The sequence below is a fragment of the Alligator sinensis genome, unplaced genomic scaffold, assembly GCF_000455745.1.
Source record: "Alligator sinensis unplaced genomic scaffold, ASM45574v1 scaffold400_1, whole genome shotgun sequence".
NCBI classification, from domain to species: Eukaryota; Metazoa; Chordata; order Crocodylia; family Alligatoridae; genus Alligator; species Alligator sinensis.
In genome coordinates, this window is record NW_005841897.1 from 1,523,105 (window position 1) to 1,539,081 (window position 15,977).

Sequence of the window (15,977 nt, forward strand, 5' to 3'; positions counted from 1 at the left end):
GGAAGCAGACCAATAGTACTTCTGGTCCACTTCCAGATCTGCCACTGAGTGTGCAGCGGACCCCCCCGCGCTCCCGTGGGATGCTCCAAATAGCCCATCATCTCAGCATTCACGAGTTGCACCTAGTACCTTGAGGTACGTAGGAAAAAAAAACAAAAAACATATAAAGCTGTGTCTATGGCTGAATCACCAATTCTCCGAATCAGAATTGAATCAGGACAGTGATCGAAATCAGTGAATCGAATCACTGTCCCCCAAATTGGACCAAAACCAAATTGAATACTGCCTGCTTTGCACAGCCCTAAAAGTTAGCTGGGACTTCAGGAGGTCATTCTGTCTAGTCCAACCCATGGCTTTTGGCAGCTCCTTGCGTCTCTAAACCATTCCAGACAAATGTATGTCTAACTTGTACTTAAATTCCAAAGACAGAGGGTCACTACCATCCTAGATTTATTCCAGAGCTTAACTACATTCATAGTTAGAAAGATCCTTCTAATATCTAACCTATACCTTCCTTATTGCAATTTAAGACCCTGATTTCTTGTCCTGCCCCTCCATGGACACAGAGAACCATCCTCTTTATATTAATTGCTTTTGTAGGTAAAGACTACAGGAGTTTCCCCTCTGTCGTCTCTTTTCTAGACTAAATAACCCCAGTTCTTCCAAGTATTCCTCATAGGTCATGTTTTTTAGACTTCTAATAAGTTTCAGAGCTCTCCTCTGGACTCTTTCCAACTTGCCCACATCTTTCTTGGAAGTACAGTGCCTAAAACTGGACATACTACTCTTAAGTGACACTTCAGTGAAAGCATTTGGTCAACTCCTTACGGAAGAGTTTTGCTGTTACTTCCAGACTGACTGGCTTATCAACCACCTCCCTTTCATCGAGAATAAGTTACATAAACCTAACGCTTCAAACAAGTACCTTGTTCTGACATTATGTACTTCCTGTACGTTTTCCACCAAGGCGTCTTCTTACTCTCTTTTTCAGCTGCTTTGAAATAGAGCGTGAAGCTTCGGTATTTCTCCAATATATCCAATTTGCTGACATCTATATCTTCATTAGGCATTGGCCCGAGAGGGGCTGCCCTTCTACAGAGTGCAGCTGGAAACATGGGAGACTTTCATTGTATAAAAACAGTGACAAACTCATATCAAACAGACAAATTTAAGACTGTACAACAAAAAGTACCAAAAAACGTAAAGAAGGGTCTTGTGGCTAAAACAGGGGTTTGGATATTAGGACAGCTGAACTGAATACCCCACAGTACAATGTTAAGAAGGACCAGTGGCTTAACCACTATTGCTGCAATTTCTCCCTCTTAAAGTTTTAATGATAACGGAGTTGTCGTTAAAAGAAGTGTGTGCTGCTTACCCAGTTAATCTTTGAGAAGCGAATTAGCATCCTTACAAGGAAGGAACTAGAGAAGAGCAAAATATTCAGTAGCAAAGTTTCAACAAATCCGACTCGGACACTTCCCACTCTACACTCCCAACACGCTGGACTCATACTTCCACGCTGCGCTCATCATGGCGAGGTGTGAACAAGCCTAGGAGTTATTTTGTCTTTTTTTTTTTAATTCTTCTCTCTTTCCATGTGTTTGTAAGTCTACTTACTTAAATTGAAAGCATCACACTTAATCACAGAGAAGGCAGACCTCCAGAGGTCATGTGGTCCAACCCCCCCCATGAGGCAGGATCATCCCTACCCCGACCACCCCATACAATCCTGATCTGGCAGGGAAATATCATGACCACCAAGGTGGCTTTCCTAGTCACAGGGGAAAGCCACTTTCCTGGCAGAAGGTAGTGAGGTATCACGTATTTAGTCTCCCACTTTCATTTCCAGTGGGAGGATGTTGGCTAGACGCTGTCTCTATGGAAATGGGAGACTCGTCCCTAGCTTGGTACGGCCAAGGGCAGGCCAAACCTCCGGCCTCGGGCCTGCACGTAGGACGCCGGTCAAAGATGCGGAAGCACCTGAAGCCGGGGCGGGGGTGGAGGACGCTTGCCGCCCGCCCTCCAACATCCGACAAGTCGCCTGTGTTTTCGGCTCTGCCCCAAAACGTGGCAGACCCCCATCCAAAGTCTGTGCAAGATGTCAACCCTGACACGACACAGCCCAACACCCCGACCGGCTGCTGCTAAAGCAGGGGAACCGCGGCAGCCGCGGCCTGTGCCCGGCAGGATATAATCATATATCATATAGTAATTATAATAGCGGTATGACAGCGGATCCGCACAGGCGGGGTCTCGGGGCGACTCGCGGCCGCAGGGAACCCAGGCGCCCGGGAGCTCAACCCCCCGGGTAACTCTCGGCCTCAGGCCGCCCTCAGCGCCGCAGAGCCCGGGGCAGGCGCTCACCGGCGGTGCTGAAAGCCCGCGCCCCGGCCCGCGCCGCCGCCAGCATAGGCGCCGCCATCTTGCCCCCGCTCGCGCCGCCCGAACCCTAGAGGACCCCTCCCAGGAGCGCGCCGCCATTTTGAGCGACGGGCCATAGGGCTGCCTACGATACTGCCTGACTAGAAATATTAGTATAGATATGTGTGTGTACACACATACCTCCCCACACAGAGACGAAGCTCTAGGGCACGGCGAGGGAAAGACGCCTCAAACCGCAGGCAGGGCGCGGCTACTCACGTATTATTTTATCAAGGCAAAAATTTAGGCAGCTATAAAATGGGGCCCTGATGAGAGCAGGGGTCCAAGTCCCCAGCAGGGAGGGCCTGGAGGGAGGTGTCTGCGGCGCTGCCTGCAGTGGCAGGTTCTGCCTCTGGTGGTGCTGCTCCTGCAGGATCCCACCGCAGTACAGCCAGCCGCAGCAGTGGGACCAGCCCTGGACGGCTCTGCTCTGGGAGCTGCTGCCAGAGCTGGGCTGGAGCCACCCGGAGAGCAGACAGGGCCTGGGGCAGGGGTGGCCAACCTGCAGCATGGGGGTCATGAGTGGCACCAGGGGGGGAGCAGAGAACAGAAAGCAGAGCAGAGATCAGACTGTGAGAATGTGAAAAACTTTTATTTGTTATACATGCACATATATAGACACATACATGTATGAAAGAGCCAAGTGTTTCACACTCCAAAAGCACAGACTTCAGGAACAATACCAAAAAATCATGAGTTGGCAACATTAGCGTGCGGGGAAGAAAGCAGAGCAGCTGCAGATGGGGCAGGGAGCAGAAAGCAGAGCAGCAGTTCGGGCTGGAGAGTGGATGAAAATGGCACGTGGGGGAGAGTGTGGGACTCATTCGTTAGCCCCCACGGGCCTTAGGGAAGGACAAGGGCCCCAGTCGGGGCTACAGCAGAACCTGGGGTCACCCAAAGGGCCCGATGGAAGCTGGGAGCTGCTCGTTTCCATGCTGCGGTGGGAGCTGTTGGGCTGCCGCACCAAGCGTATTCCCCACGGGGTTCACTCGGCCATTCAGGCCCACCACTGAAGTGTGCTCAACCAAGACCTAACCAAACTAAGTGAATGGGCACGACAATGGCAGATGACATACAACGTGGAAAAATAACAAGTAAGGAGCACGGGAAGTGCTCACATGCATCTTGTAGTGTTCCAGGTCAGCTTACGAATGGACCCTGGGCAATCACCACAGACAGATCAAGAAAGCATTAATGCGTGGCTTTGTCCAAGAAAGCCAACCCAATGTTAGGATACACAAAGAACAGAATGAAAGAAAACACAAGTACCTTCATGGCATTGCCAGGATGCTGTGTGCAGGACAGGTTGCTCTATCTCCAAAATGAGATGGCAAACATGGAAGCAGGCATAGAAATACAATTGGAAAGTTCAAGGACCTGGGACAACTACTGAAAAGAGAAACAGAAAATGGGATTGGCTGCCTTAGGTGGTACAGTGGAACCCAGATGGTTTTCAGGGTGAGGTTCCTATCTCCCTGCAAAGATGAGGGTTGCAATGTATCCAGGTATGCACAGAGCTACAGCAAACAGCTGTGTGAAGCTGCTGAGGTGCTCCAGCTGTTTGCTGCACTTTATTTCAAGGGGCACTGGTTTCTCCAATCAGCTGTGTAGGTTTGATGTGCTCCAGCTGAGAAGAGAAGTAAAAGCAGCAGCAAACAGTGGAGAGGCTTTTTCTGAATTTGGCAACCTGCTCTAAATGAAGTGGGCTTCAAACCACTGGGTGCTAATAAGCTAGATTCTACCACAGCATGTGAAATAATGTAGGATGGAAAGGAGAGAGATCCAGAAGGTCTTTTTTGCCTTTGCTTATGGAGCCAAAATGTGGGACATTCAAAATACATATTAGGAAGTACTTTTTCCCCAGAGCACAATTCAGCTGTGGAGCTCATTGCTGCAGGGATTTATGGAGGCTGAACACTTAGCCAGAGTCAGGGAAGAGCTGGATATGTGTTTGAATATCGAGAATACTCAACATTACAATTAATCATAGCAAAAGCACTGGAAAGGATATTAAAACGTATGCTTTTGAGTTTAAGCCAGTATCTATAGGACATCGAGGGGTGGCTTTGTGCTAAGGGTAGAATATCTCAGCTTTGTCTGCTGTGGGGGGGGTGTCATCTTTTCCTCTGAGCCATCTGGAGATAGACATTATCAGGGAGAGGACAGTGAATGTGGTGAACCTCAGCCATGATCCAGCCAGCGTGGGAATCCCTGTGTTCTATGTATCTAGGGTGTATATCTAGACAAACCAAATTATGGAGCTGGAAAGTGATATTCCTCCTCTCTACAGCTCTGATGTAATTACCTGTGCAATACTGTGTTCACTTCTAGGCACATCATTAGTGTCATGACCCAAGGGTATGATTTTGTGTGTGCTTCGGCACTGCAGAATTATTTCCTGCCACGAGGAGCTTTTTTTGCAGGGTGCAATTCTCAGTTGCAAAGAGAGAACCCCGGTGCAAAGGAGTTCCCGCCACCCGCATGCAAATTTGTTCCCCACTATTGGCTGTTTCTAAATTATTCCCACGTGGCGGCTAGCAATTGGCTTGCTAGCCATATAAGAGGCTTGAGCGGTTTCCACCCAAGTTGGAGGACTCCACGACCATCTGGAGGACTTCACATCTTGTGAAGAACTCTAAGTGCTGCGGAGCCTAACAAACCCAGCGTGTGCCTTAAGAAGGATATAGGGGCCTGATCAACCTCTAGCCTCTCCCTGTCCCTGCCTAATCCCTCGACGAACCCTTCCCTGCGCGCTCGCTCCATGGAGCCTAGCAAACTCCATGTGCGTGTGTATCCAGAGCTCTTCTCCGGCTGATTTGACGGGCTCGCGATTCTAGAGCTTTCAGCCGGCCTTGGACTAGAGTTCGCGAGATTAGAACTCTTGTCCGCTTTTCTTCTTTCCTGTCTGTAACTGCTACGCAAGCAAGTTTTCCTGCCTGCACCGCGACCATCTACGGTGTAAGTAAAATAATCTTTAATCAACCACTACGCGTCCGTGCCTAATTCTAGTCCGCTGGCCTGCATTCCCCGACCCACGTGCCAGGGCTGCTGGCCACAGCCCGCTGCGCGCCCCCGAAAGCCTCGGACCGCTCCCAGCCCGCACAATTAGCAAATGTATTCCAGCAAAAAAACCAGGGATCTCTGCAGCTTTAGTACAACTGTATGTACCAGGCTGCGTTTAATTCTCCTCTTTACTGCTGTATGTATTCTTGTCCTGAATCAGCAGAAGTGGGCATGTTAGCATGCATCTCTTCTGGCTTACGCTTCAGTTGGTCTGCCATTCATCTCTGCCCTGGAACAGAGCAGCTGCTTCATAACATGGTCCCAACTGCCGTGTCAGCAACTGCGCATGTGCTCGATACAGACATAGGGATACTTCATTGGCAGCCTAAATGGCTAAGAACAGTCAGTCAAATGCTGTTCCAAATGTGCTGGGATTTGCCCAGCAGTTTAGGCCAGGATGTGAAGAATCTCATTTACTTAGCAGAGTGAGCAGCCTGTTCTGTTCTATGGAGAGTTTCATACTGCCTTCATTACCTCGTATGTCTTCTAGATTAAAGACTTCGGAGGGATGAGATTTACATATGTCCTATGTGGTTTCTTCTCTCTCTCTCAGCCTGTCTCTTGGGGGGAGAGCTGTTTGTGCAAGGGAATAATATATTTTAGCAGGGTGGTTTTTTTTGTAAGGTGTTCATAATAGAGCAGATGGGTGGAAGACGTGCCCTTGGAATGGAAGGTCAGGAAGTCGGAGACTCAGTTCTTGAGGGAGTTCATTCCGCAGGTGGGGACTGGTCCCCAAAGACAGCTCCGTCTCCATCACAGATGAGTACATTATATTCCACTGGGTCTGAGGAGCTGTCAGTCAGAGCCTTCATCCATATCTTAAGCTCTTAAAATATACTAGGTCCAGGCTGTGAAGTATGCTGTTTGTCATTGCAGGCTAATTGCCAGACAAATTCTCCTAAGCAAAAAGAGCCACAGCAGGGAACAGGCACCAATAAACGAGAGATACTTCAGCCAAGATGAGAGGAGCACAGAGATCAACTACTCAGAGCAAAAATGACCCTGGGAAGCCCTGCCACCATGACAGGAGGGAACAAGAAAGAGGGACAGAGATAGCTCCTCTCCGTAAATCCCATTTAATGAATACATGCTTATATTTATAGCTTTGAGTGTTCCCCCAGGCTCCTTCAGCTGGATATACACAGGCAGATCCCTGCACCTACAAAGAAAAGCTCTCTGCGTGGGTCCAGGATCTGGATGAGGATCAGTGCAATAGCATAGAGTGCTAGTGAGTTCACACTCACACAAAGAATGGCAACATTTGCAAAGTGCTGAGCAGGGTGGGGTGGTCCTCACCAGAGATCAGAGGCTCTTTCGTCTCAGGCAAGGCAGAAGCAAAGAGTACTTTGAAAATAGGGACCTGTTCTCCCTGTCCCTTCCTGCCCTTCCTAAGCCAGGAGAGGTCAGCAGAGCTGCAGGAATGGGGCCTGAATGATAGCTGGGGAACCAGATGCAGGAGTGCAATGCAGAGAAATAAGGCACAGGGACTGTAACATGCACAGGAACAGGTATCATACAGAATGGGAGACCCTATGCTATCCAAAGAGACCCATGACAGTATGTGTTCTACCCCCAAACTAGCCATTTGTTCCAATAGGGAGACCTTAGCACTTCTTATACAGGACAGGACAGCGGGAGCTGGGTGAAACCAGTCACTTCCCCTTTTAATGTATTATAATTACAGAAGATCTTGGCTGGAGATCATCTCAGAGGCCTAACAGTGAGCCATTCTTAACAGCAAGAGGATGAAGTAGTTACTTCAAGGATGGCACAAGATGGGATTGCCATTTCTTGAGACATTTGAAACAAGACTCATGCCAATGTCTGCGGAGGTGTCTTGGCTGGGAGATGAGAAAGCAAGGACAATGCAGCATCACTGGATCTCCAAGCTAGTGCTGGGGAAACTCTATTACCCTACTGAAGATTGATGTAGGAGCACAAGATACAGGTGCTGGAAAGCTGCAGACAACTGCTTTTTTTTTTTTTTTTTTTTTTTATAGTCAGTATGGACTGTCCTAGGGATTGGGACAATCAAGGTGCAGGCCAGTTGTTTATATGCAGCTGCAGGCTGGAACAGATGAAAGGCAAGGAGTCTCTTCATTGTACCCATTTCTTTTTTATTGTTCAGCTAGGGAGTTATGGTGGGATCAGTTCAACGCTGCCTGCAGAAGATGGCTGGGGCACAAAACCAGGGGGTTTTGTATAGCCCTCCAGCCCAGACAAATTAGTGCCATAAAAAAAGAAAATAATTTTCAATCCAGGTAACATTAAGGTTCTTCACCTGAGTGGAAAGTTGCAGGGGTGGGGCTAAAGTGTCTCACAAAAGCTTCACAGGGCATGAGATGAAGTCCTGCTCTGGACTTCTGCCAAAGGCTGCCTGTAGTTGACCCAGCTGTGATTTGCAGCTAGTCATTCATGGTGGGAGTCAGAAGTGGCTGGACATGATGGTCCACATGATGGTGGCCACATCCCTCCCTGCAACACCATTTACAGTGGAGAGTGGTTCGCTTGGCTGTGGCACACTGTATGGGCTGTTTGGCTTGGATCATCTTTGGGATTTTGACCCGGGTAGGGTCTCCTTGCATGTAGGAGGAACCAAATCCAGACTGAATCCAGGGCAGAGCTGTGAATGGAACCCAGGAGAACAGCTGCCTCCTCCAACACCCCAAGCTCTAGACAACACCCCCGCCTTCAGCTGTGGGTATAGAAGTAGTGCATGGGATGCCATACCTGAGCAGAGGAGTGGGCAGGAGAGTCAGAGCCTCTACCACCTGCTCCACATCACCTTGTCTTCAGTAGCATTGCACAAGCGTTTTTGAGGCAACACTTGTGTCTCTCCTCTTCTGGACATCTCCCTCTCTCTTCTCATCTTTTAGGAATAAAAGAGAACAAATAGCTCAATTTTAGAACCAGATTTAGAAACCATTTGGGCCTTGAATCAAACCAGCCTCATCTCCGAAAAGGGCAATTATTCCCCAAACTCTCTTTCTCCAACAGAACAATGACAAAGTACTCAAAGATGGGGAATCGATAACATCCAGTCACAGAGGCTGCTAATGGAGCTATCTAAGTCCCATTAGTCAGCTACTTGACCATAACTCACTCTGAAACCTGACCACAGGGCTGGATCTGTCTTACACTGGTGAAATGATGGTGTTACTCTCCTGAAGTCAATGAGAGTTACTGCAACCAACCTAAATCTGCAACAGAGATGAGAATCCAGTCCATGGTATTTAATGCCATCCACCCTTGTTATCTTCAGCCTCCCTTTTTATTTCAGCCATCTGCCACATCAATGGCAGCCCAAAGAAACAGCATTTTGTTTCTTGATGGGGTCGCAAATGGACTATAGTGGAGATTGGTAGGGGAACATTAAATGCACAGTCTTCACTAAATTACTCTGTGTAGGGCACAGAAAGCAATAGAAACTAGGCTGTTTGCTTGTTGGGTGCCACTTGGCAGCTCCAGATTTGCATTTAGCTCCATTATTTTCAAGGGTTGGTTCAGAGTGCTTTCAAAGAGAGACTGATTCCCACTATGGGCACTTGCACTGCAGCCACATTTGAAATGAATGGAAATAGAAGCTTGGAGTAGGACTGCTGGACACTTGGGCACTGTTGCTATTCTGTGGGCATTTCAGCTCTTCCCTCTCTGTTATTAGTTAAAGCATCTTGTGTTGGTTATTGGAGGTCGCTGTGTGTTTTTGCAGCAGAGCAACTCTGGCATTAATAAGTGTGTCACCGGAGCTGATTGTCTAAATCAGCTGCCAATGAGAGCAAGGCAGTTCTAAAATCTCCCATGTGGCACAGTGGCTGCCAGCAATCAAGGGTAATAGGAAATCTGCTTGAGAGAGAAGCCCCAAATTACATCTATGCAGCAGTGTCAGAAGAGACTCGAGCACAGTGGAAAGGCCCCGAGCTGGCATGAGGACTGAGAAGCAGGGCAAAGTAACCAGCACCTAGCTCTATCCTGCTAGACTGTTCCTGGGACCCATGCCATTTGAATTAAAGCTAGCTCTGCTTTGCCATGAGTCACTAGGCTGGATTTAAAAGTGACCTAGCAAAGAAAGGCAGTGCATGTCACTGACAACCCTCCATTTTGGAGAGGCTTGAAATAAATGCAATTCCTTCTCCCAGTTTCACCAGAATCAAGCCCCAACTCCCAAGGTATGTAACCTGCTTACATGCCTTGGGATCTCTTCATTATCTGTGGCTTCTCTAATTCAACTCACATCTGCTATGGAAGAGCAGAAGGCTGCAGGGCATCAAAGGCAGCATGATGCAGTAGAAGAAAGCAAGATCCCACATTCTGATCATTTGGTTTTTTCTTGTCTCCGTTTCCCCTCTTGAATGTCCAGATGTGACCATTCCCTATGCCATGCAAATGTCCCACCCAATGTCTGGTTAGTGCTGATGTGAAATGGATGTGGCAGGTCCCAGGCCAGTTCCCACTGGGTGCGGATATTTCCCACTAAAATCCCCTTCTGAGGCTGGTGTCTCAGTTGGGGCCTTGCTGAGCAGAGCAGGGCTGCTTCTGAAATGGGCCATAGGAAATAAAACCCTTCATGCCTACAGGTAGTGCTTCTGAGTTATGATGGAGTCACCATGGCAAGGCAGAGCATGGGCAGTGTGTGCTGCTGTTATTGCTGCCCATGCCAGACCAGCTCTTATTAATGGTTATTGGTATTGTGATAGCCCCCAAACATTTCATCCCCACTGTGCTCTACTTCACAGAGACCTCATGAAGCACTAGGGAGTATGCTGTTGCTACTCTTGTGTTACATGGAAGGAGGACCAATGCTAGGGGAGCAGTGCCAGCATGATACCATACCATGGACAGGTAGAGACATATAAAGGACAGCCCCGCACCCCAAAGAACTCATGGTCAAAGTAGTGAAGGGCCTTTCTCTGGAGAACTGTCCCCAGCAAGAGTCAGAGAAGTCTTTTGTTTTAAAAGCACTAATTGTTGCTCTGCTGAGATGAGGCAATTATTTATTTTTTCCCATCCATCTTTTGCATAAAAATAAAAAAAAATGCAAAATCTCTCTTTTATACGAAAAGTTAACTCTCCCAGGGTTGCAGGTGCAGCTGAGCTCTCCTCATGCTGTCTGGGAGGAAGTGTTGTAGGAAGCTTTCTTCAGGGTCTCCAAAAAGAACTGTTCGTCTTCCAAGAAATCTCGGTCCTGGGGAGAGAGGAGGGAAGGTCCACCATCAATTGTGCCTGGAACTTGTTGAGGGGAGACTCCAGATACCCACAGACCTAGCAGCTAGGGGTGGCTGGGTAAAGGATATGTCAGATGAACATCAACAAAGCAGCCAAACTCAAACCTTGAAAGCTGAATGCATCAGAAAGAGCAGCTACTTATCTGAGGGTAACTGGGATTCTGAAAAATGTCTTGTCTTCATGAATCCTACTGAGGGTGCTCACATGTGAATTTCACATGTGTGAGATGCCCATGTGCCTTTAATGGGATCTACACAGACAAGGACTCTAAGGGTGTTCCCTCTCCCCCCCAGAATGAGTGAGGCTTTTCAAAAGGGTCAATCCAGAACCCTGATTAAACAGGGAAGCTGATGGAAGAGCAGATGAGTGAGTGGAGAATGTGGAGGGGACAGACACCCCAGGGGATCACAAGGACAGGAATGAATTACCTTTACCCGATGGTCTCAGAGATCTCGATAGAGGAACATCCCTTCCTTTGTGGGGCCAATGAGGTTATCAAAGGTGACTGGGAGCCCAGCTGGAGCAAGTCAGCTAGTCAGTAGCTCTGAAGACCTGGCTATCTGATCATTTATGGCTGCAGTGGCTTTTATTTGTTCGTTTGCTTCTCTTTGAAGCAAACTGGGAAGCACTGCATATCTGCCTCTCAAAAGACCCTTTCCCACTACAGCACAGAACAAATGGGTTTACTGCCCAGTCATGATCTTAGAAGAAAACCCAGCCAATAGTTTGTGGCCTTGGGATCTCCCTTCATTCCCTCCTGGTACAGGCTTTTGAGCATCAGCTCAGTAGCAGGCCCAGGGCTGGTGTCCCTTTTCTCATTGGATTGGGCTCTGTGGAACTGTGTTTACCCGCTCAGCTGTGTACTTAAGCAGCATCAATCTGGCATACAACTCAGAGGGACCTGGTCCTGCGGTGCCCTCAGGGATTCCTATCTGGCCAGAGTTGTGCCTAGGTGACTGCATAACAGGAGGAGTTAAATCTGTGGAGAAAGCACAGTCACACCGATTACATGCTGTTAGTGACCTGCAACCTCCTATGTTCTACACAGAGAAAGACTAAGAGATGGAGGTAGGAAACCTGGTCTCCCAGCTTGTCTAGAGACAATAGGTGCCCCAATGTTTCCATACAACAGTAGCATGGAGGACCCTCTTCCCAGGTAGGGATGGAGGAAATTTTGGGAACTGATTAATAATGAATACATGTAACTTCCACAATTTCCTGAATCTGAAGGTCCTAGAGCACTTGACAGCCTTGACCATTTGTCTGGTCTCTCAACTACCAGTTAGCAGATGGGGCTGGTAAGAAGAGGTATCCAGCATCCCCTGTGTCCATGCAGCAGGTCCACAAGCAGAACCAGGGCTAGAATCCAGGAGCACTGACTCCCAATCCCTTGCTATGGCCACTAGCCTTTGGGAACAGGATGAGAAGTTATAGGCATAAGGGAGATTTAGGTTGGATACCAGGCAAAACTTCCCAACTGCCAGAACAGATAAGCACCGGCAAAGACTATCTGGGTCAGGTAGGCCTTGGACTACTTAACCTCTCAAGGTGTCTTTCCTATTTTCTCATGATTCTAAGCTTGTTTTCCCTTTGTGAGGAAGAGGCTGCATAACCTAAACAACTTTGAGGTTTACATATGTGGGAGAGCCAGAGAACAACCCCCCTGACCCGAAAACACGAGGCTGACTCCCCTTCATGTTGTTTCCTTGCTGGGAAGTGTTTCTGCTCACAGCGTGGACAGGAGAGGGTCTTGGCTTGAGCACCTGATTTGGGCAGTAACAGCATTGGACTGTTGGGAAGCTTTTCACGCAGCTGTTCGAGCTGTCTCCTCTGATGAGCCAAGTTCAGGCGCTCCTACTCCATCCCCAGAAAGAGAGAGGAGGAAAGGCCATGTGAATGGGTTGTGGCAGTTGACAGCAGAGAGAGAAAAATGAGAGGGGGAAAAGGGAAGGATCTCATTACCTGGTGCAGATGCTGCTCCTGCTGCTTCAATCGCTCCATTTGCTGTTGCACAACGTGCAGTCTCTCCTGATGCTCCGACTCTACCTTCCTGGCCTCTAGCAGGGCCCTCTCCCCCTCCTCGTACTTCTGCGAGGACAGCTGTAGGGCACAGGGAAGCCTGTGAGGACTGGGTGGGGAGGTGCAGGACGGCATACAGCTGGGGGCATGCATATGGGCACCTACCTGGTAGGCCCTGCCCTGTGCTCAGGTGGGAACATGTACACCAAACAAGAAGGGTTTCCATAAGCCTGCCAGTCTCTCTCACCTTCTCTTTGCCCACCAGACCAGCAGCAGGGCCAGCTACTTCTCAGCAACCTGGGTCTCAACCTGGGCTTGGAGGGATCTCCCTCTGCCCACTGTGACTGAGTGGGTTGCTCTGTATCCATGGCCACTCTGCCATGGTGCTTTACTCCGCTGATACTGCCATCATTTCACATGGGGCACTGATGGTACCAGATATGAATCTGAGTGGAGGTGCAAGATCCTGTTTGCCATCCTCAGCTCCTCTCCTTTCCTCCCTCCATAGGTCCTTTTGCTTTCACCCTGCTCCCTGGATCTCTTTAAAATGCTCAAAGTCAGGTCAATTCACTTCAAGGGCAAAGAACTCTCATGGCTTTTCTCTATGATGATACTAATACTTTGGGTGATGAGCTATAGGAGTTTAAAGCATTTTGAGGTCTTTATTGAGGGAGGAAGGGAGCAATCAATGCCTCCCTCCTCCCCCTTATGGACAGGGAGCCAAAGCAGAGAGAGAATTAAGTGACACACCCAAGGTCATTCCAGGAGTCTGTGGCAGAGTCAAAACTGACACTCCATTCTCAAGGCCCTAGACCACTGCTGCCTATTTCCCACTTTTCATCTCCTGGGAGGGAAAGGAGCATGGCTCTGGATGTCCAGGATGCAATGTGGGGAGAAGGGAGGGCAGGAGGTCCTTCCTACCTTGCTCATGCTGTCAATCTCCTCTGCCCTCTGTTTGATGTTCAAGGCAGCAGTGTTGACTCTTTCTTTCTCAAGTCTCAGCTCCTGCCTCTCCTGCTCCAGCAGTTCCCTCTCTCTTGCTAGCTGCTCCTCCTTGGCTCGCAGCTCGCTGGCTCTGATCTTCAGATCTGCCTGTTCCTAGAAAGAGAACCACACATGTAGTTCTGTAACAACTTGTCCCACCTGAATGCTCTCCCCAGGGAGATTGGGGATGAAAGAGACCCAGTTCCACATCCCACATTAACTAAAGGTCCTAGCTCTGGGTGGCAGAGAGAAGTTTCCAGCTAATATGCACAGCTTCCATTTACACTGCCCAACAGAAATCTGGGCCAAGCAGAGGAAAGGTGGTGAGGTTTCCCTTTACCCCTATTTTCTTCAAAGCCCTGTCTTCCCCATGCTGCAGGGATACAAGCTTCAGGCCAGAACTGTACATATCCAGTAGCCAGGGGGGTAACCAACATCTGCTAAGACTGCAGAGCTGCTCCACAACCAGCAGCTAGAGAGATAACAGGCTATCCCTCAAGTCCTGGATAGAGAGAACATGCATGAACACCAGTGGCTAATGATATTATCAGCAATAGTGATATTAATCCTGGATTGCCAGTCCTCTTCCCCAAGAATTTATAAATAACCTGCTCTTTGGTTGCTCTAGCACTTGCTTGTGTGGGGGCAAGATTTCTGTAGGGAACAGAACTAGGACCATAACTCAAAGGATAGGGAAATACGGTTTTATCGTTGCCATGTGAAATCTCTGGTGGGGTGACCTGCCTGGGAAGCTGTCTGATTGTCCAGCTGCTTTATCAAATCAGTTGCCAAAGCTGAATTCAAGCCCTGCAGTGGGACTGTGTTTTGCTACTGTACCTTGGCCAGAGTCATAATGGTGCCTTCCCTCTGGGAATCCATCTGCAGGGCACGGTCCACCTCCCGCTCGGTGCGCTCTTTGCTTAGCTTCTGCTGGGTGTGGAGCTCCAGCCACTCTGTGGAGAGCTTCTGCCGCTCCGCTGCACACTTCTGCATAACCAACTTCTGCTCTTCCAGCAAGGCACTCTGACAGAACAGAGCATGGGGGGGAGAGTCCTCCAGTGAAGGGAGATGTAGGTATGGTTGGCTTAGGGTCACAGAGACTGTCATGACTAAGGAACAGAGCTACAGAAAAACACACGTCTTGCCCAAGAGGAACAAGTGTGCCTGATGTTGGTCTCAGCTTCTGACTAACATGATTTTGTAGCATTGTGGTCTATCACTAGAGTTCCAGGCACCAAATCTCGGCCTAGTACCACATCTTCTCACGCCAAATATTCCACTCCCATTAGCTTAATAACCCCATGTGACACTGAAATCCACACAGATTTCACTCTGGGCTTGCCTCTGTTGCAAGTAAAAGCAATCCTGGCTCTAATGCCATTGGAATTAATGAACTCCTGGAGACCACTGTTTGGGTTAAATGCCTCACCTTTGCCCTCTCCAGTTCTTCCCTCTCCATGGCGAGCTGCTGGGTCATGACCCTCCTCTGTTCCTCTAGCGAGCGCTGTAGAGATTCTACTTTGGATTGCTCTGCGGTGGCTCGCCAGCGTTCCTACAGTATGGAGACAGCAGCAACATGAAGGGAGCAATGCACGGGCTGTATGTGCTCATGGTGGGATTATGCCTCAAGCTGACATTGATGCTTCACCACCACCCTTTTCTTGGGCTTCCAAAACTCCAAGGCCTGGGTTTTGTTCGCCACCTGGAAAGGTTATTTTCAAACTCTCCCTTCCCCCACAAACGGCTGTTACAGGATGGAAAATGTGATTGTTCCACCCCTGCCTCAGGTCTTCTTGTTCCACCTGCTACTGGGATGTTGAGTTGTGGCTTTTTCACACCAGGTGGTCACAGTTTCCCCATTCTGTGAGAACATTATGAGAAAAAATTCCTTGAGTCTTCACCGTAGGAGTGGTTAGGACTTCATTAGGCCATTCAGAGCAAAGCATTCTTGTTCTCAAATACAGACAGAGCTGGAACTCATTTGACACAGGGGAAAGAATGGAAGCTGTGGAGCAAGAAGCCCAGACCGGAGGATGATGATGTTCCTGCCTTGGTGGGAGCCCTCAGGGAAATGTCTGCATTATATACAGAGGGGGAAAAGGTGCAGGCTCCTCCACCAGAGCCAATGCTGAATGGAGGACATAGACTGTCCACCTAAGCTCACCTGCTCCAGGAGCCGTGTCTGCTCCCCTAGCCTGGCCTCCATTTTGGCAATGACCCCTTGCAGCCGACCCCGCTCGTCTTCCATATCTCTCTGCTGCTGTGTC

The 15,977-nt window shown here is 49.0% G+C and overlaps 2 protein-coding genes across 2 annotated transcripts in view; both read right to left on the minus strand.

The window, feature by feature from the left end:
* Positions 1-2,469, minus strand: part of MRPL38 (mitochondrial ribosomal protein L38) — a 12,997-nt gene extending 10,528 nt beyond the window's left edge. Inside the window, exons 1-2 of the mRNA XM_006018283.3 lie at positions 2,365-2,469; positions 926-1,105 (exon numbers count right to left, since the gene is read on the minus strand). Coding sequence (XP_006018345.2) covers positions 926-1,105; positions 2,365-2,422 — 238 coding nt within the window. The 5' untranslated portion in view covers positions 2,423-2,469. The remainder of the gene's footprint in view (positions 1-925; positions 1,106-2,364) is intronic.
* Positions 2,470-10,458: 7,989 nt separating this feature from the next.
* The window catches only part of FBF1 (Fas binding factor 1), a 29,762-nt gene continuing 24,243 nt past the window's right edge, over positions 10,459-15,977 (minus strand). The window contains exons 26-33 of the mRNA XM_025197500.1: positions 15,875-15,970; positions 15,140-15,262; positions 14,548-14,733; positions 13,648-13,824; positions 12,670-12,807; positions 12,399-12,561; positions 11,556-11,686; positions 10,459-10,666 (exon numbers count right to left, since the gene is read on the minus strand). Of these exons, the coding sequence (XP_025053285.1) occupies positions 10,583-10,666; positions 11,556-11,686; positions 12,399-12,561; positions 12,670-12,807; positions 13,648-13,824; positions 14,548-14,733; positions 15,140-15,262; positions 15,875-15,970 (1,098 nt within the window). The 3' untranslated portion in view covers positions 10,459-10,582. The remainder of the gene's footprint in view (positions 10,667-11,555; positions 11,687-12,398; positions 12,562-12,669; positions 12,808-13,647; positions 13,825-14,547; positions 14,734-15,139; positions 15,263-15,874; positions 15,971-15,977) is intronic.